This window comes from Schistocerca americana, chromosome 1, assembly GCF_021461395.2.
Source record: "Schistocerca americana isolate TAMUIC-IGC-003095 chromosome 1, iqSchAmer2.1, whole genome shotgun sequence".
Classification (NCBI taxonomy): Eukaryota; Metazoa; Arthropoda; class Insecta; order Orthoptera; family Acrididae; genus Schistocerca; species Schistocerca americana.
Window position 1 is genome coordinate 298869112 of NC_060119.1, and position 21675 is coordinate 298890786.

General features: G+C 39.0%; 1 protein-coding gene across 2 annotated transcripts in view; it reads left to right on the forward strand.

Moving 5' to 3' along the window:
• The window catches only part of LOC124595276 (progestin and adipoQ receptor family member 4), a 194963-nt gene extending 173853 nt beyond the window's left edge, over positions 1-21110 (forward strand). For both annotated transcript variants that reach the window (XM_047133955.1, XM_047133964.1), the window contains 2 exons: positions 7260-7566; positions 17346-21110. In XM_047133955.1, coding sequence (XP_046989911.1) covers positions 7260-7520 — 261 coding nt within the window. In that variant the 3' untranslated portion in view covers positions 7521-7566; positions 17346-21110. The remainder of the gene's footprint in view (positions 1-7259; positions 7567-17345) is intronic.
• Positions 21111-21675: the final 565 nt, after the last annotated feature.

A 21675-nucleotide genomic window follows, 5' to 3' on the forward strand; every position in this document is an offset into this window, starting at 1 on the left:
GTGTCACTATGTTTCAGCGATATCTTCAGTTCTATCACATCATTCTTCCTCTCATTGAGAAGTGTCATGAGGTTACCAGAGACCATTTCATGACCTCTCAGTGCATTTCTTGTTTGACCGAGGAATCTGAGTGAACTGAAAATTACTAGTAAAGCAGTTCTAGCTTTTTCCTGATTGGTCAGCAGACATCGCGCAACTCGGTCAATTACAGACATGCTATTTTCATGTTGCTGAGTAATTACGAGAGACCCTCAATGAAGAAGACTCTTCACATGTATCTTGAACTTTTCTGTATTTTTTTTTTTTTTTTTTTTTTTTCCATTTACGGAAACCTTCTTTAAGAAAATTTGTCTCTTTCTGCGGCTTTCTATTGTTCATTAAGTGGACGGACCAAATGCAGTCAAAGCAGAAAACACTGACACTCTTTTCTTCATAATGTAGCCACAGATAAGCCACAAAACATTCTGATTTACAAGATCTCCCATTCCTTCATGGAAGCTTATGCTTATCTGATGGATGAAATTTGTTTCAAAAATAGGTGTAGTCGAAGTAGAGCCCATTTTGTTTTTATGTGAGAATGGTGTTTCAGCATGCTTTGACACTCTTTTACCACAACTTTTATGTTCATTACCTCAACCTTAAATTGTTAAGGATAAAGCCGTGCAACATGACATATCTCGCACACATCACATTAATATAAAAATAGCTTTCAACAAGCAAAGTATGTTAATGGTGAGCACAGTATAACTGCACAAACATACGAAGAAACACACATAATTGACCAAAAATATTTAGTTTACCAGTATCAATGCTTACTATTTCTTGTAAGTATCTTTGACTAGTATTACTATTTGGTGAGTAGTGATATTATGGTGAAATAATAACATTTAACACCACTTCATAGTAATGGTATAAGTTATTCACTTCGTGATCACAAAACGCAACAACACAGAACAAAAGCAGACATCAAATGAAGTCAGAGATCATCATAAAGAGAGATCACATGGATCGATGTATCAAACTGCCACAGAGACCCCCACCCCCCACCTCTCTCCTGGGAGTGCGGAGCATGGTATCATGGTTTAGGAGTAAAAGGAGAAGGGAATTGTATTGGGAAGACAATCAGAGAAGACATAACATAATCTTTCATCCACATCGATTGGTGTAGGGGTGCAGGGTCACGGGATCTGAATAGGAGGGGAAGGGAGGGACTGTGTATGGTCGCATAGAATGACAATTGACATTATGTCATCCTTGTTGATAAAATCTCGAAGGGAACTGTTGACAAACTCTTTGGGTAAGTGAATAGCTAGGACGAGCGTGAAGGTAACATACTTAGATTTACATACATGAGAAAGTGTGCAAAAAACAAACAAATAGTCATTGTGATGTTGCACTGAGATGTTATTCACTGAGAATGCTGAGACGTCAACAGTAAACATGGTCCCTGCGGTCATAGTTGAGTGCGGTGTTGGCGGTGAAGAGAAGGGTATGGGAAGTTCATCAGACGCATCACTGTCACTGGGGGGAGACATGATCACTAACACTGGCTTCACAAGATATAAAGGAGGGTGCGAGGGAAGTGCCTGCTGAACAATCACTAGAAACCAGTTCACTTGTTGTGTTGACAGTTGGAGGAATCACTGAGGCCCCATCATTTGAAATGTGTTCAGTGAGGACCCATGCTGGTTTAACTCTACGAAGAGAGACCATTTGTGGTATACTACTTAGCAGGGTGGTCATAGTGTTCTTAGAATTGTTGAGAACCCAGTGAGGTGCTGAATACGGTGGAGTAAGAGCAGGGTGAATGGTGTCATCTTGCAGCATGATAAAGTCACAGTCTGCAAGTTCCTTGTGTAAAAAGACAGGTGGGCGAGTATGTGCTCATGGTCGTAGTATGCGTGTATGCAAGATATGAGAGCAAACTTGCTCGACTAAGGAGGGAAGCCTCTCTTCCTGAAGAGAAGTAGTGTCCTCAACAGATTCTGCTGGGATTACCAGGGGTTTGTAGTAAAGGATCTCTGCCAGAGAGGCTTTTAAATCATCTTTATATGCCGTGTGAATGCCTATCAGTACCCACGGAAGTGCATCAGACTAAGAGTCGGAGTGGCACATAAACGCTGCCTTTAGTGTGCAGAGCCAGCGCTCCACTAATCTGTTATTTTGTGGGTGGTAGGCTGTTGTATGGAAATGCTTGGCACTTCATAGGACACACAGTCATTTGAAGAGTAGAGATTCGAATTGCTTGCCCTGATCTATGGTGATGGATGCAGGGCACAGCGGAAACAGGAGGGCCAGCAGGTAATGAATGCTCAAACCATGGTAATTGCTGAGGTACTGTTCAAAGGAGCTGCCTCTACCCACCATATAATACAGTAAGTGACTGATAAATGTAATGGTGGCTGTTAGAAGGGAGCAGGGGGCCAACAAGGTCCATATGAATGTGTCTAAAGTGTCCCTTTGGTATTTCAAAGTGTCACCAAGGGGGATGTGCATTTTGACCAACTTTGGCACAATTGCAAGATACGCAGGCTCTTGCCCACTCAAGACAGTCATGACAGCCTTTCTTGATATGTGGATAAATGAAACGTTCAGTTACTAGGCATACCATCACTCTGATGCTTGGATGAGCTAGACTGTGCAGCGAAGAGAAAATGGCCTGCCGAAGGGGAAGGAGTACAAGTGGTCTTGGTATGTTAGTCGAAGTATCACACAGAATTAGTTTGTGGTGCCAGAGAAAGGGCATGGTTGAATGTGGAGAGAGTCGGAACTGTTAGTAGCTAACGACTGTACCTACAGATCAATAGTTTGTAGTCGCACGAGCTCTGTGGGATCAAACAGGCTCATAATGTTATTAATGCATGACATGTAGTTGGCTATGATGTTACCCAGCCTCTGATAAAATGTATGTCTGTTGTATATTTGGCTGATGAAATCAATATGCCTCAAGTGACGTGGAGGGAGATCACTAGCAGGGTTACGCAGCACATCAACCAGTGGACGGTGATCTGTGTAAACGGTGACATCACGTGCCTTCTTTATCCTCTCAGAAATAGCGTGTGGCTTCATAAATAGCCAGTAGCTCCCTGTCAAATGCTGACCATTTACATGAGAGGCAGATAGTTTTTTGAAAAGAAACAAAATAGTTGAGAGTCTTGTGAATGTGTTGCTGCAGCACAGCGCTGATCATGGTGTCACTAGTGTCTGTAGTGATTGAGATAGGCACATTGGCGCTGGGATAGGGTAGTGTGATTTTATTACCAGGGCCGGGTTTAGGTTGCTGAATGTGGAAGTCATGTCCTCCTAGACCCACATAACTTTGTGATCGCCTAAGGTATGTCTGCCTTGCAAGGCATCAGTTAGAGGATACTGTAGGAAGGCAGCATGAGGGATGTGGCATTTGAAAAAATTGATCATGAGCAAGAAGTGACATAACTCACGAATAGTGACAGGTGGTGGTAAACTGGTAATGTGAGCGATACATTCAGACATGGGGCATATGCATTCAGAGTTCACTGTGTGGCCCAGAAATGTAACTTCTGGCTGGTGCAGCTGGGATTTGTCTTCATTTAGATATTGCTCATGTTTATTAGCAGAGGTGGAGAAAATTAAAATGCCATCAAGGTAAGCATAAAAAAATGGGAACTGGCAAAATAATGAGTCTACAAAATGTTGCCAAATATGAGCTGCATTTTTAAGTCCATAAGGCATATAGCAATACTCGAACAAGCCAAAGGGGGTTATAATGGTGATCTTAGGGATGTCGTCTTTCTGCATTGGAATCTGATGATATGCCTTATGGCAGTCAATGATGCTAAAATGCCGAGCATCTTGTAACTGCAACGCAAAATCTTGAATGCGGGGAATGGGGAGTTGTCTAAAATGGTGCGGGCATTGAGTCTACGGTAGTCTCTGCAAAGTCTGAGGGTTGAGTCCTTTTTGGGGAAAAGATGAATAGATGATGACTAATTACTGTCCGAAGTATGTTTGACTCATAGTTGGAAAAGTTCCTGAATGCATTCTTTTGCAGCATGAATTTTCCTAGTTGACATATGGCATGCTTTTGCGTTGACAGGGGGTCCTCCTGTAGTTTGTAGCGTATGACATGTACCATCTGTAATAACTTTAATGGCGAACCTCACTGGGCCTACTCAAGCAGAAGGCACTCCAGAACAGAAAACATCACATACAGCACTGTGAAACTGAGAACTGACCTGTAGAATAGGAAGGCAAAGGTGGTGAAGATTCTCTGCCATCAGGTACTGTACAAGCAGCTGCAGGTGTAGAGTCCAGGCAAGCTGTTGTATGCAGTGAGATAGTGAGAGGGGCACGGTCTGTGTCAGCAGCAGACGAGATGGCATGAGGGTGTGTGGGCTCGATGTGAGCATGCAGGACAGTGTCAATTGTAGTAGCTGCTTTGCTTGTTGGTTTGACAGCTGTAGAATGAGTGCACTCTACTGATGTGGAGGAGTGGGTTGCTCGCTGTAGGAGCAGTAGGATAGTTGCAGTGAACACTGTCCATAGAGAGGGACACCAGAGCAGTGGCTGGCATTGTAGTGGTAGCCACTGAAAGTGCTGTTATGGCCGTTCACACAAGTGCGTGGTCTGTGGAAGTGTTGTTGATCAGTGCCTGTAGTAATGTGTTGGCCACATGCAGAGCTGCAATATCATGTCGCTGGTTGAGTATCTTACACAGTGAATACATCTGTACCACACTAGTCAAATTAATTAAAATTTTCAGACTGAAATGTGAACGTAGTATATGTTATGAACTAAGAACTTCATAACAATTTGCTATATACTAATATTTCGTAAGATATGTCTCACTTTTCTGATACTGCAACAGCAGTGGACTTTCTCTTGCTGTGTAATAAAATTATGATCTGAGGACACTGAAATGATGCCTAATTTCAGGACAAGCTGCAGTGGATTATGGAGAGATTTTATTGCAGTCTACACTTAGCTCAAATGCATGCATCCAAACACCAGTTTTCTTGCAACTTACAAGAGTTATTCCATCTTAGTTCTCGATACGAAGTGATATGTACATAGTTTGAGCTTTTCTGTGTGAGTTTAACTTACACTGTTACTTAGTGATTACCGACACCTTTGTTGACTGAACCTCTACTTGTTTTGTTGTAGTGGTAGGGAATGTTTGTTCACCGAACGTTGTTAATTATATCTGGAACATTTCTTCCCTCTTTCCTGCTTGAGTCACTGTGGCTGATCTGTCTGCTACTGATACGGATAGTCAAGTGAGTTCTGAGTATTCCAGTGTAGGTCCAGGTACTGTTTTGTTGCTTTTGTATTGAGATTTGGTGACCTCCTTTAACTCAAAAGTATTTCCACTGTACTGGAAATGACTGACATCTTTTTGCAAATACTTTCAGATATGCCATAGCTCCTGCCCCCCCCCCCCCTCCCCCCTTCCCATAAAAGTCTCACTGAGAAGTGTGGGAATATAATTACATATATGTTCTTCAATGAACTACTGAGAACAATTAGTATTGAACTAGGAGATTTATGAGAGAAAAATGACAAAATAATTGCATACCCTTCACCACTAAGGTTTACTCATATCACCTCGAAACTGCAAATAAAATTTGTGTGTCTTTACCTCTGTATACAGAACTGGAGAAAGATACCGTACACGTTTCACTTTCATTACCAGAGCAACAATGCATAGTGATGTAGCTAAGGCATGAAGGCATGGTGGTTGTCTAGGGAGGGAAAAGAGGGTGAATGTTAGAATACTGCCTCTCCTCACATTGAGACTATCACATTGTTTTTATTTTCTTAAATGTTGGATTGTTCATAGAGTGTGGCAGACATTGTTGTAATGACGAGCCTGGTCAAGGCGTAATGACTGCTGTTTGGGCATTGTTGGCTGGTGTTTGTCATTTTCGAAGGACTGTGCATGGCTTGTGCCTGCATGACCTTGAGACTAAACTGATCAAAAAAAATTTTGCACCACCTGCTGATCTGCCAAAGTGTGTAGACTTAGATTCAAGGGGAACCAAACAGTAAGTAATGAGAGTGGTGGCAATATGTGTTTTGAACAGTATATTATTATGCAGGTGCAGAGGATAACTGTAATAACACTGTAAAGGGACAGAAAAACCAATTTTTTATAGTCGAAGATTTCGCCTTAAATCTGGTGCTCCTCCCCCAATTTCAGTGCACTGTCCACTCTGTAATTCGCCTATATGACATAGCTGGGCCTGAGGGCCCAATCAGTCTCAACTACTGATCAAAAGTGCTATCCAGTATTTCTTACATATGCATCCGGAGGCTTTCCCCCATTAGGAGTTGCAGAGTGAAAAATGGGATGAAGGGAGAGGACAGAATGTAGCAGGAGTTATAAGATGCTTCAGTCAAAAGCAAAAATCTCTGCCGACAAAAGAACTGATCCGACATTTCTTGACACCAGCATAGTTTATTCACTTGCTCTGTCAATAGATAAAATAAAACTCCCATTTGAAGTGGGGGGGGAGGGGGGGGGGGGAGTTACAGCCCCTCCTGCAATGTTCCTTTTTCATGTGAGCAGTCTTGTCCATGTTGTGTGACAAAGTGTACGCCAATCAGGAGTAACTAGTTATGCACAATATCTTCCCCCTCATTTTGTTTACAATATCTGGATTGTTTCTATTTTCCATTATTATTCTATCTCTTTTCCTTCTTTTTTATTTTACAAATTACATTGTTTCTGTTTATTTCTGCTTTTCCTCTCATCAGTTTTGTTTATTTTATTTATTTATTTACTTATGTGTTTCATGTCTTTGTTGGACATGTTTTTCCTCAGGCACTCCTTATATTATATACTATTTCTTGATTGCACCATCACTTCCAACTTTTAAAATTTTCAAAACTTGACAGTTCCTGTCCAATTAACATTTTCATAGCATCTCAACCTGTCCTGCCTTTCTCTGCATCTATTAGAAAGTAAATTTTGCACATGACCTCCCTTGTTTTCTGTCTTCTCTCTATCAGTCTGGTGTTGAATCTTTAAGTTGGTTCACATGATGTGCATAGCTTTCGCTGCATTTTGACCAGATTATTTTTATTTGTTTTTTATTTTTGCATACTTTAATATGCACAATATTTTACAACAATTATCAAATTCTTATACAGATTTCTTGCATTATTCATGTCATGTTGATTTTACGCCTTCAGTTTGTATTAAGTTCTAGGTATACCTTTGTTTCTCTTCTTCTTGTTCTGTCAGAAGATAATACTATTCAAACTGATCACTTCTACAGGACTTAGTTTCTGCAATTGGAGGGATTATTGGTGCCCTGCAAATACCAGAAAAGTGGTTTCCTGGAGCTGTTGATATGTGCCTGAATTCTCACAACATTATGCACATTCTTGTGCTCACAGCAGTGTATTCAATGCACAAGTCAAGTATCAGTGACCTCATGTGGATGGCAAAAGGAGGATGCCAAAGGCACAGCATGGATACTGATATTCAGACTTCTTCTGACCTGCCTGCCACTGATGCAGGCGCAGCTGCAGGATGAATTATGAGCAATTACTGGTACTACTCCAAAGATGGCATACAATGTGGTAAGGGTTTCTTGATGCTACAATTTCATAGCAACATCTCATAATTTTTTTCCCCATTTGTCTAGCTATATCATTATACATCTGGGGAAATCAAATTTTGTGTCATTGATTTAAGCATAGCATGTAACACTGTTTGCTCTACTTATTACTATGCATAAAGCACACCACAATATGTCAATAAGTGTGGCTTACCAGTGACGACTGTTTGTATACACATAATATGGAATGGAATGTAGGTGCCTTTATACAGTTATGTTGAAGAACATCATTTGCTTTGCAGGTGCTATTCTTAGATTAAATACACACTATGCCAAAAGCTTCTGAACACCAACTGCTGTACATTTCAAAGCTGTCAGCATGTATCTAAAATATTCTTTTTCTATCAATTTACAATATAATCTCTGTTAGGGTACAAGGTAATCTCTGTTAGAGTCAAGTGTGAATGTGAAATTTGTTTCTTTTCTTCCTGAAGCATTATGAGTGGTCATGAAGTTTTTGGATAAATTTATCAGGCACACAACTTATGCTCTAACAGTACATATCACAGTCATACAGTGAGGTTCAGATCAAGGCTTGAGGAGTCCATTCCACAAAATACATCTGATTTTCTTTTGTGCAAATGAACTGCTGCAGGAGATATTTCCCTGCTAAGTTTAGAATTAAGTGAATATTATTGACTGTGACTTGACTCTTAAGAAAACTAACCTGACCTCTAATCTGACTCTGAATGAAATTGACCTAACTAGCATTGAAATCTGATGGCTAGCTGCTGCCTGGTAGAATTGGATCACGGTGTCCCAATGCATGCGAAAGGGATTACCTGTTGCTTGAACACTGCTGTACATCTCTCAAAACTTCCAATGCTTATAAGGAGTACTTAACTTACTTAAGACAGATTACACTGAATGACTCTGTCCTTGCCTGAGAGGCAGTGTGCAGCTGTACTTAAAAGGGAAAATAAAATGAAAAGATAAATAGCTAAGTGGCTGAGATGTGGCTCTTGCAGACACAAAAAATATTAACTTTAAACAAGGTGATGACAGAAAGCGAGATGGGGATGCATGTTCCAACATGGAATTACAGGGATGTTGACTTCGGCTCAATAAAAAGCACAGACAATTTATTGAGTTCAACTTACTGTTACAACCATATATGATTAGATACAATAAGCATAACTTGTAGATCCAACATTTAATAGTTAATTCTTTGCTATCCAAACAGTAAATGCAACTTGAAATAAATAACGATGAAATACCTGGGTCGCGGAGCTTCAAAAATGAAAAATAAGTCTTACACAATGTGAAAATACAAAAACAATATAAATGAAAGTCAAAATACTATTTTCAGTCCTTGTGAGCTCATAGAAATTAACGTGGATACAAGAATTCAGTGCATACCTTGCATGAAAACAATTTAAACATAGTGTGACTACGTAGGCTTTCCCGGCGTAATAAGTCTTGAAAGTCTTTTCGGGTTTGCTGCCGGATCCTAAAATCAACTTGACTCGATATTTCGGCGATCCAACTGTTCGCCATCTTCAGGAAATGCTGCTTCTGCTGATGAGTCCCGCTGAGAACTGACGCAAGATTGCAATTCGACGTCCTATATAGGCCACCGTTCAGTACCCGGCGCATGCGCCGCCCATCACGGTTTCTGACTTCCAAAACAGGGAGGTGGCGCCGCCCTTAGTGAAACACTGGTGGCAACGATACATCGCAATCAAGGCCGCACCGAAGAACGTTCAGTTTTGATGCGAGATAATACAGGATTCCACGTTTTGCTAAGAGGAAACCCATTGTCCCTGTTGATTAAATTATCAGCCAACCTAATTTCGATCGCCTCTTTATACACACTATTCCAAAAACCAGAAATATTGGCAATTACAACAGTTTCCTCAAATTTCATTTTGTGTCCCTCATTCAGGCAGTGTTCTGCTACGGCCGATTTTTCCGGCTGTTGTAGCCTCGTGTGACGGCGATGTTCCACACACCTGTCATTCACTGTGCGAATAGAACGGCCAACGTAAGCTTTCCCACATTGACAAGGGATTTTGTACACCCCGGGTTTCCTAAGTCCCAAATCATCCTTCACAGAGCCGAGCAGAGCCCTAATCTTAGAGGGTGGACGGAACACACTCTTAATGTTAAAAGGGCGGCGCCACCTCCCTGTTTTGGAAGTCAGAAACCGTGATGGGCGGCGCATGCGCCGGGTACTGAACGGTGGCCTATATAGGACGTCGAATTGCAATCTTGCATCAGTTCTCAGCGGGACTCATCAGCAGAAGCAGCATTTCCCGAAGATGGCGAACAGTTGGATCGCCGAAATATCGAGTCAAGTTGATTTTAGGATCCGGCAGCAAACCCGAAAAGACTTTCAAAAATTTAAACATAGTGTTTGGTCTCAGCTGGTTAGTTCATGTGGATGCTTATAATGCTAACACATTCACCAAATGCAGCTAGGCTGAGCATAGAAAACATACTAAACCCAAAATGAATACAAAATGTGACCCATGCTGTGAATGAAAAACAGTTCGAACAAAGCATTTAAACTCATCTGGTTAGTCCACATGGATCCTCATAATACACACAAATATGAAATGTGGCTGGTGCAGTGCATAGAAAACATACCAAACCTAACATGCATACAAAATGTGGCACAAACCATGCTTAATAAATACCTTGAATAAAGTGTTTAAACTCAACTGTTTAGCCCACATGGATGCTTGTAATGTTAACATAGGCTGGTGCTGTGCATAGAAGACATGCTAAACCTATGCAAAATGCAGCTCATTCCATGCATGAAAACAGTTTGCTAAATGCTGTCTGGTAGTGATTACAACCGACAGTTAGTACCTACAGAAATGCATAGTGCAATGCTATTTTGACTTTGTTTGCTAACAACTAGGATTTTTGCATGGGAAAATATATTGATTATTGTGCTGGTCTGTGGCATTGTAAATTTAATAACATAGGATTAATATAATGGAAGGAAACATTCCACGTGGGAAAAATTATATATAAAAACAAAGATGAGGTGACTTACCGAACAAAAACGCTGGCAGGTCGATAGACACACAAACAAACACAAACATACACACAAAATTCAAGCTTTCGCAACAAATTGTTGCCTCATCAGGAAAGAGGGAAGGAGAGGGGAAGACGAAAGGAAGTGGGTTTTAAAGGAGAGGGTAAGTAGTCATTCCAATCCCGGGAGCGGAAAGACTTACCTTAGGGGGAAAAAAGGACAGGTATACACTCGCACACACGCACATATCCATCCACACTGTATGTGTGGATGGATATGTGCGTGTGTGCGAGTGTATACCTGTCCTTTTTTCCCCCTAAGGTAAGTCTTTCCGCTCCCGGGATTGGAATGACTCCTGACACTGTATGTGTGGATGGATATGTGCGTGTGTGCGAGTGTATACCTGTCCTTTTTTCCCCCTAAGGTAAGTCTTTCCGCTCCCGGGATTGGAATGACTCCTTACCCTCTCCTTTAAAACCCACTTCCTTTCGTCTTCCCCTCTCCTTCCCTCTTTCCTGATGAGGCAACAATTTGTTGCGAAAGCTTGAATTTTGTGTGTATGTTTGTGTTTGTTTGTGTGTCTATCGACCTGCCAGCGTTTTTGTTCGGTAAGTCACCTCATCTTTGTTTTTATATATAATAACATAGGATTAATCAGAGATGAAAAGCGAACTCTCCAAACTGACTAGCAAAGGCAAAAAGAGACTGCAACACATGAGGTATTAAATGCAGGGAAAGCCATTTAACAACTAATGCTCCATCAGAGCCGAAAAGCAGACTCTTTTAAGTCACTAGAAAGGGGAAAAAAAAAGAGACTGTGACACAGGAGCTTTTAAATGCAGGAAAATCCATCTGATCCTGTGACGGAAAGCTGGCTGCCTGTCAAACTAGTTACTACAGAGCAACACAAGACTGAGTTACCTTAAGTTCTCTTGAGGTCATTGCTGTAGCTCTCCGGCCCCGTCATAGCACTTATATTTGGCCAAGCCATAAAGTTCTCCAAAAACCATCTACAGTAAGCAGGTTTAAAAGGATGTAGGGTTCACTAATCACACAGATATGAAGAGACTTCAATAGGATAGACTAGTGTGGAAAGCTGCATCAAATCAATCTTTGGACTGAAGTAACAACAACAGCAGCAGAAGCAGCCACTTCTGTAAGTGCCACTAGTAACAAATTATGATTTATGTTAATCTTGTTACACTGATAATTATGGGAATTGCTTATAAATTATTTTATGTGTGTTCATGTATGATAAGAATAAACAGCTGCTTTGAAAAGTCACTGCTCCCTCTCTTACACTACCCAGTTGCTGTTTTTATCTAATACTTCAAATGAAGCATTTATGTAACGTAACACAGCCCACCATTTGCTGACCACATCAACACCTGTTGCACCATGTTTCATTGGACTGTGTTTTATTTTCTGACCAGCGGGCTGCGGCTGACTTGCTGGCGGATCTGCCATCTCTTTTAGGAAATACTCAAACGAATGTGTTAAAGTTTTAAAGTTCTGTGACTTGTCCAATGTTTTTACCAAGATTTTAGGGAGAGGGTCTTAATTTGTTCAGAGGGTGACCGGCTCGCCCATATTTTATAGAAGTGTCCAGCCAGTGACAATTTCCTGTGGCATACTAGATGCTCCTTTCTCATTTTTTGTATGTTTTATTTTTCATCTTTTCCCCGCTTTCTTTGCGTGTATGCTTCCATTTTACTAAATTTGTCCACATTTGTTTCTTATGTGTGTCAGGGCGCTGATGACCTCGACGTTGAGTGCCCGTAAGCCCCAAAAAAAAAAAAACACACACACACACACACACACACACACACACACACACACACACACACACAAAGACTAGAAGTATATAGAATTTATGTTCTTGAGTCCAAATATTGTGATCATTTGTAGGAGGAGTGGCTATTAAGATACTCCTTTACTTTGTTTTTTAATACGTGAAAATTTTCTATTTCCTGCCTGAGGTCTATTTGTAACTGGCTATAGACTATAATTAATATTTCTTGACTTTTCCATTAGAAGTGATTCATGAGATCATATCTACTCTGAAAACAACTTTAAATGCAAGCCAGAGGGCACTTCCTATTATACAAGTTATCATGGCTTCTCAGAGTGCCATTTATGTATGGAGTAGGGGAAGAAAGACTGTTTAAACACCTCTGTGTACACTGTATTTAATCTCATCTCATCCTCATGACCCTTATGGGAGTGATAAATGGAAGGTTGCAGTATATTTCTAGATTCATCATTTAAAGCTGGGTCTTGTAACTTTGTATGTAAGCTTTTTCTGCGTAATCTGTTATGTCTTCAGGTGTCTGTCTGTTTAGTTTCTTCAGCATCACAGTGATGCTGTCCCATGGATCAAACAAACCTTTGACCATTAATCCTACCAGTCTCCATATATGCTCAATATACCTTGTTAGTCGTACTTGGTACAAGTCCCACACACCTGAGCAATATTCCAGGATGGGGTGATAAGGTGTCTCGTAAGCTATCTCCTTTGTAGACGATTGCATTTTCCCAATATTCTATTACTGAACTGAAGTCTGCTGTCAGCTTTACCCACACTTAAGCCTAAGTGATCTGTTTATTTCATGTCCCAACAAACTGTTACACCCAGGAATTTTTATGAACGGATTGATTCCAATTGTGACTCATTGATACTGCAGTCATAGATACTACAACCTTTCATTTTGTGAAGTGCACAAATTTACATTTATGAGAACTTAGAAGAGGTCGCAAATTTTTTCACAAATCTGAAATTTATAACGATCTGAGTCAATCTTTGTTCAGAACTTTTCAGGCGGTATTTCATTATAGATAACTGCATCATCTGTGAAAAATCTGAGGTTATTACTACTATTGTCTGCAAGGTCATTGATGTACAACATGAACTGCAGAGGTTCCAGCACTCTTCTGTGGGGCACTCTTATATCTACTTTAACATCTGTTGATGAACCTCCATACAAGATAACATACTGTGTTTTCCACGCCAAGAAATACTCAACACACTTTCCCTAGATACAGCATTCAATCATCTTTTGATAATAATTGTATTGTGTTACTGAGTCAAATGATTATACTATGAAAAGGACAAATTGCTACTCAGCATACAGTGAAAATGTTGAGTCATAGACAGGCACAACTAAAAGACTACTAGACACATAAGCTTTTGGCCAGAAGGTCTTCTTCTCAAGTAGACAATACAGATACACACACATTCATCCAAATGCAGCTCACTCACGCGTGACCACTGTTTCTGGATGGCCTTGGCTGCCAGAGATGGTGGTCATGAGTGTGCGAGCTGTGTTTGCATGAATATATGTGTGTGTGTGTGTGGGGGGGGGGGGGGGGGGCACACACGTGTGTGTGTGTGTGTGTGTGTGTGTGTGTGTGTGTGTGTGTGTGTGTGTGGATGCGCACGTGACCGCGTGTGTGCATGTGTGTGTGTTGTCTATTTCAGAAAAAGGCCTTCTGGTCAGAAGCTTATGTTTTTAGTAGTTCTTTCATTGTGCCTGTCTGCAACTCAGTGTCTCCACTATATGGTGAGTAGCAATCTATCCTTTTCATAGTTTTGTCATGATTCCATTCTAGATTTTCCATTGTTAGAGTCAAATGATTATCAGAAATACTGCATCTACCAGACTGCATTGATCCATGGCTTTCAGGATGACATGTCAGACATCAGATTCTGGGGTTCATTCAGTTTTAATGGATTCAACTGTTTCTCAATGCCACTGACACAAGTATCAATTTCACTCATTTTCTCAAAGGTACAAGAATTAAATTGGGGCAATATTCCTGAATGTTCATCTGTAAATGAATATTTGATAATTGAGTTTGGCTTTGCTATCCTCAGTTTTAATTATTTTCTCATGCATGAGTGTCTGGATACTGACTGTGGTATCTCTAACAGTCATTTACATAAGAGCAGAATTTCTTAAAGTTTTGTGAGAGGTCTTTTGATGATATTCTGCTATAATAGCCATTGAAGGCTTTACGCATTGCCCTCTTGACAGCTAAACGTGTTTAATTCAACATTTCTTTATCTGTAGCCCTATGGTTTGTTTTACACCTATTATACAGTAGTCTCTGTTTCCTTAGAGGTTTCTGTACAGTAACTGCATTATGATGGAAGGGCCCCCCAACATGAACTGTTCTACTAGCTACATATGTAGGCAGTGCACGGTCAACTATTCGTTTGAACTTGAGCCACAGTTCTTCTGCATGCAGAGCTAAATGCTTTAAGTTCCTCATTGAGATATGACACTACTGCCTCTGTTATCTAGTGTTTTGAAATGTAAACTCCAGGTTGGGTTATCAATATTGTAGGAAAAGATAGATTGCTGCTTATGTAAAGATGACACATTAAGTTGTAGATAGGCACAATTAAAAGAAACTTAAACAAAAGCTTTCAGCCACACCCTTCATCAGAAAAAGGAAAAGAAACACACACCGTTCATTCATACAGGCAAGCGCACCTCATGCACACATGACCACCAGCTCCAGAAGCTCGAACCGAAATGTATTTTGATCTGAGCTGCTGGAGTGTTCCTCTTTCTTTTTATGATGATGGGCAAAGTCTTATGTGTAAGTGTCTTTTAATTGTGCCTGTCTGCCATTTAAGATGTCATCCTTACAGTAAGTAGCAAACTATCCTTCTCTACATTGCTGCTGAATTTATAAATTTTTCTACTTGTTTTACTTGCCCTTTGTACTTTAGTGATCATTATAGCTACAACTACCTCAAGATCACTGAAACCAGTTTCATTATGGATATTCTCAAAGAAGTAAGATCTATTTGTTGCCAACAGAGCCTATATAGCAGGGTTTTAAACTATTTGATCTCGATAGCTTTCAGAGAAGGCATTTAGTAATGTTTCACAGGGTGTCTTGTTGCATACACCATTAACAAAACTAACTATCTCAATTGGTTGTTGGAAGACTAGTCTCTCTTCTGACAATAGCAGTATGATTGAGGAGGCTATGTACCAGTGAACTGATGTTTTCTGTTAAGTCTAAGGGTAATTCTGCTGGTTGACAGCAGGATCTAATAAGAAGTCTATGCCCATCCCTGATACTCATTATCTTGACTGAAGCTACATTACTATCTCAGTGGATTTGAGTTTGTTATCTACTCCAACAAATACACTCTCCCTTCACTTCTCATTAGCCAACACTTTTTGCAAACTCTTCAATTTTGTGTGACCTTGTTGGCATGACTATCACCAAGTTATCACTTAGGGTGAATGGGCATAGGCAGAGGCTGTATACCAGCAATTCACAATATCCTGTTGCAGAGCATGCTCCAGAACATGACAGTCATGACCTCAGTGCCTATTTCGCCACACATGCCATCTGGATTCTTCCCCCAGACACCACTTTCTCACAACTCCGTAGGTGGGAACCAGCACTACCCCACGTCCTTGGTTTTCACCACACACCTGGCCTTAATTTATATTAATTTCTTCCATCTCTGCATTTCTTCACAGTAACTACTCCTTTCTTCACTCTATTTTAGTTTTCTATGTGCTTCATTTTCTGATCTGTCTATTTTTCACCATTCCTCTCCCACCTCTGTTACACACAGTGCACTTAGCTTTTCACTCTTACTAACTCGTGCACAAAGTTTTAACAGTAATCTCTGGCTTGCTTATTACCCTCTCTTCCATCTTTAAGCTCTCAGGTTTTCAAATCTCATCCACTGCAGTCCCCAACGATTAGTCTTTCACTCTCATCCTGTACGGTAAGTCTCCCCTGACCTGGGGTACAGGGTGATTTTTCTACACTCTGCCCCTTCCAAACCTCTCCAGTCCTTTCTGCTGGATGAAGAAGCCACTGGCAACAAAAGCTTGCATATGTAAAACCTTTTTTATACACGTGTTCTCCTACCACCGCTTGGTGGGTCTAATATATTATTATATAGTTTCCTCTTTGAATGCTGAAAAAAATAATTTTATGAGAAGAAATTTACATTGAATGAAGAGAGAAATTATAGTCAAGCAACTTCATATTTAGCAGAGTTTGAGTATCTATACATTTTGGAAAGCTTAAGTAAATTACATAAATATTCAACAAAAGTGTATTGGGTCAAAAATACAATGAAAGTCTTTTTCAGAACATACAAGTCTGGAGTTTATCCATGTATAAAATAAAAGGATGATAAACAGTTTGACAAGAACAGGATAAATTGCTTGAAATGTGGTACTATAGAAGAATGACGAAGATTAGGTATATAGATCAGATAACTACTGAAGATGTTCTGAATTGATTGGGAGATAAGAAATTTATGGCACAACTTGGCTAAAAGAAAGGATGAGTTAATCTGACACACATCCTGTCTCAGCATGAGTTAGGACATGTACTGTGCTCAGTTGTGTAGAGCTCATGATTATTTGTTTGCCAATTGTGTGATACATCAACAAGAATTGATGCCAGTCATTTGGATGTAGCATGTTAGATATTCACCAGTTTATGATCAGGAAAATGTATGTATATCCAAAATATGACAATAGTGGTTTAAACAACAAAAATACACAGTATTGGCAGAAATATTATTATATTTCAAGAAAGTTTATACTAATGACTTCAATATAGTTTTTTGGATTATATTTGCTGTGTCATACCTGCAGACTAAGAAGTGTGTACATTTTAAATAGCAGGTCATATAATGTGTTTTATGATATGTAAATTCTACTAGAAACAAATAACAACGTAACAGAAATGGTTGTGTGTTGCAGGTAACAACAGATGTAAAATTTTACAGGGAAGCCTAATAAACATGAGTAGCTGATGTTCCACATATGGACAAAAGCACCAGGAGATTTGCAATACACGGTGGTTAATGAAATAATCATCATAACAGAAATATGCTAATTGATGAAATCAGCATAGCTGAAATATTTTCTGCAGTTTCCCAAAACAGCCTTAATTAAAATACATAACAAATATTTATTTTTATACACCTTTGCTATCATTACTACTGAAGTTTTATTGTTTGATAATCTGCTGTATCTTAATTTCTGGATGTCATTATGCCTCTTTGTAATTACAGCAGTGATCTCTCCCTAAGCTGGATGTTGAACTGCAGCCATCTGAGCAGGCTGGTGTAACACAGTTGTACTTAGTTTTGTGGCTAACTACAACAAGGCAGCCACCAAGTGTTACAAAATGTAAAAGAAAACTCTTTCCAATTTTGCGCTCACATGAACCTAGTAAAGCCTATGTTTCAGGTTCCTGGAGAAGAACAAAATTAACTGTTTAAAAACTAGTGCAAAAATGATGGTAGTTCTGCTGTATCATTTCAAAAATTTATGGTAATCTGTAGATTGTCAAGCTGATTAAAAAATTCCCTCTATTTCACTTAAGCTATACTCATATATCATCATACAAAACAATCGCATGAGATGCAATAGAAATCAAAGCATTTGGTGCTGTATGAGCCAAACTTTTAAATATCTGTAATTCATAAAATCATGGGTCATAAGCAATGTAGACACCTCTTGAACAAAGTTGGCATTCTTTGCTGAGATACGCCAACATTGATTATAAAAATTGCTAAGAACACAGTAGGTACCCATTAGGTATAAAGTGATATTAAAATATGCATCGCAGCTACTTCTCAGTCTAAAGTGAAATATATTTTTACTTAACTTGGCACCTGAAGCGATCCTTTACCCCCAATCATTTGTGTTGTTACATACTATAAGTGTGACAACTTATTTTGCACAACAGGATATTAAATTTTGACATTTTGGCAAGAGTACCTGTGATTTAATTTAGCAACAAAGCTACATGTACTCACTTAGATAATGAGTTTTGGGAATAGTGTTGAAAGCACTTGTTAATTTCTTGCAGATTATGCACAGTAAAGATAAAATGGTCATGAAATATGTTTGAAGCACTAAATTTTGTGCTACCATTTGCAGCAACAAAACCAACAAGAGAGTATTAAATTTGTAGCCAATGTGAATAAAGGAATTATTCTAGTTATATAGCCATCTTCTAATGAAGTATTGTGATCTTGTACTGATCTAATAAGTACCTGTTAGAGTTCTAGACATAAGGCTTGTAACCAGAAATAAGTAAATAATCCTTAATCACCTGCAGCCTGATAGAAACTTTCCGCCCAACTACAACATAGAGGGCATTGCAGATGACATGAATTTCCAAGCACATGTAAGTTATATGCTGCAGGACTAATAATCTTCATCCAGATAGCGTAGGGATCACTGAATTACAGACACTGTTAATTCAGAAACTGCTTACCTCTCACAAAAAATATGTACTGAGATTTTAGAATCTCTCTAAGATTACGCTAATTTTGTGTAAACTAACTCAGTTTTATTAATTCTCCCGTACTTTATTGGTGATATATAACTGTCTTCTCCACTTAAGTCTCACTTTTTCACCAGCCTTCTTTCAGTGCCCACCGCTTCTCTCTAAAAATGAAAACAAGAAACATCTTTTAACATTTACAAAAGATGTGCCATATTTTCTTAAAACTTAGCTCATATAGGTAGAAAGATAACTTCTGTGAAGTAAACTGTAACAAATACTATATGGTCTAAAGTGTATTGTGTGCATGGGCGTCCAGAGAAATTTATGCAAGAGGGTGCAAGATGGCCATTGTTTTATATCAGAAAACTTGAGAAACTCTTGCTGACTATTAGCAAAAATAACCAAAAAACTGCCTTGTTTATTCAATTTAGGAACCTTTGTTTGCTTACAAAACTTCACATCTGGCCATGTTAATGCATTTACTGCATTACTTTCATACCTTTCATTTTTTGAAGTCGACTGATGTAATAAACGTCTAATGAAACATGTTTTAAAAGCTGTGGGTTTGAATGAAGTGTAACCCAGTTCCAGCATTCGATGAAGTGAATGTAGGAAACCTCCCAAAACAGTCACAAATTTCCCAGTACAGTCTACTTTAAGCAGCTTAGGACTGAACCAAGATAACCTTTGTCCCCTAGCTTGATGCAGTATTGTGCTAATTCACAACTGGACTTCTGAATTTGTAGCACTATGACTACCTGTTATGCTGTGTTCCACCACTAGGGAGATTGAGAAGGTCCCACTTCTTAAATTGAAGATCTTTTTGATCTTGACTTTCCTCAATGTTTCCCCTCTTATGCTGCAGAAAATGGTATTTTCTCCTTCCAAATGGTGCATTTCAGTCCACAGATGAGTTAAAGATAAACACAGCAACAGACAACAAGACCGTAATGTTGAGTGTCTACTACAGTTGCTCTGTGATTGTGTGACTGAATGTGGTATCAGCATCTAATGACAGGTCTTTCTTGACCACAGTCAAATGATAAACTACTGTTGTGTTTAAGATGGGCAGTAGGAGAAGGGGTCAGCTTTGTGGTAATTGGGTATGAATGTTGTGCATGTACATTGCAGCTATGTTAATTTTATGCTAGGTATAGGCACCGAAATTAGTGTGCCAGCATATTGGAATGATATATTTCTGGAGACCAATAATGGCTATATGTTGGAAGGGACAGGACATCTTGGGGACTTCTTAGGCAATGTTCTGTAAAACTTTACATTCACTTGAATGTAGGACAATGCTGAAATCACCACTGTGCCAAAGAATAGGCATGCTTTCCCATGAACAGCCTGTGTGAGAATTCTGTACCCCCGATTCCAGGAGGGGATGAGTGATCCCTTTTGCCTACCATTCTGGATGCCTACTATGGTGTGACAGCTATTGTTGAAAAATTTCTTAAGTAGATTTTAAAATGGGGACAAACACTGTTACATAATATAGTGTAACCCACAAATGCAACCAGTGCTACTGAATATAACTTTGAATAAGTTTCGTATTATTTTGTTTCTAAATGAATGCACCTGACAGATGTGCACAGTCTTCCACTTCACTTGCAGTTGCCTTCACCTGAACATGGGAAAATCAAACACATTTCATTTCAAAATGTGATTTACAATGAAGTGTCAAATAGAGTAAAATGAGAATTCAAGCTTTTGTACGATATCTTTAGTTAGCTTAGCAAAATACAAAAGTGTTCTTGATTTTCACTTAATTTTTTCCCAGTGACTTGTGGATCATGGGTGTGTCTTTCTGTTACACCAAACTTACAGTTGTACTGTCAGGATAAAACACAGCATGTAGGCCTATATGACAGTAAATATGATTTTTCCTTCGCAAGAGACTTTTTAAAATGAATTTTATCTGGCACCTATCAGTATTTATTATATTTAAATAAGCAAATGATATATGTCTATATAAAAAATTAAGCAATATACCAAATGTGAACACCTGTATTTTAAGAAAGTGTATAAGAAAGAAACAATGTTATCAATTTTGAGACATATACCCAGGAATTACTTGCCTGGTGAATTGCTGCATTTTTATTATTACAACAGTTTATGCTGAACAGTTCACAATACATTTTAATAAAATTCCTCACTGTAATTATTTTGTCTTTTTACAAATATGGAAGAGTATTGTAATAAGTGATTTTATACATGACAAGAGAAAAACAAATAAAAAGTCAAACAGATGTTTTAGTTTTTATGCTTTTTTCCCTAACTGTCAACTTTCTAATGATTTCTTGAAAGGAGAACAAATTTACTACAATGATTCTAAGCACTTCAGTACTTCTGAGCTGAGAGGCCATGGTTGATGTATAAAACTATTCATTGAAATTTGGTCTCCATGTGTGAGAGGCATCTTCAGAAATTAATCAGCAAATACCTACCACTCTCCCTGTAGATGTCTGCCACAGAGGGGGATGAAATGTCAGTGAATTGTTTTATACATCAGCCACAACAAGTCCAAAACTTTTAATGAAAATACACATGGGTCACGAAAGCCTACACAGGATTCTCGGTAATATAAGTGAAGATCTGAAATATTGTACTGGCAATATAGGGCATTTGTCTTATTTTAAATCATTGGTTAACTTGGCTGTAAAACATTTCTTTAGTTCAGTTATCTAATTCTGATTTGGAGATGTACTCACGAAAAGGATGTGATGGCCTCTCTTTAATGTAGCAAGGATATTATGGAATATTTTATTCTAGCTTGCCTTGTTTGGA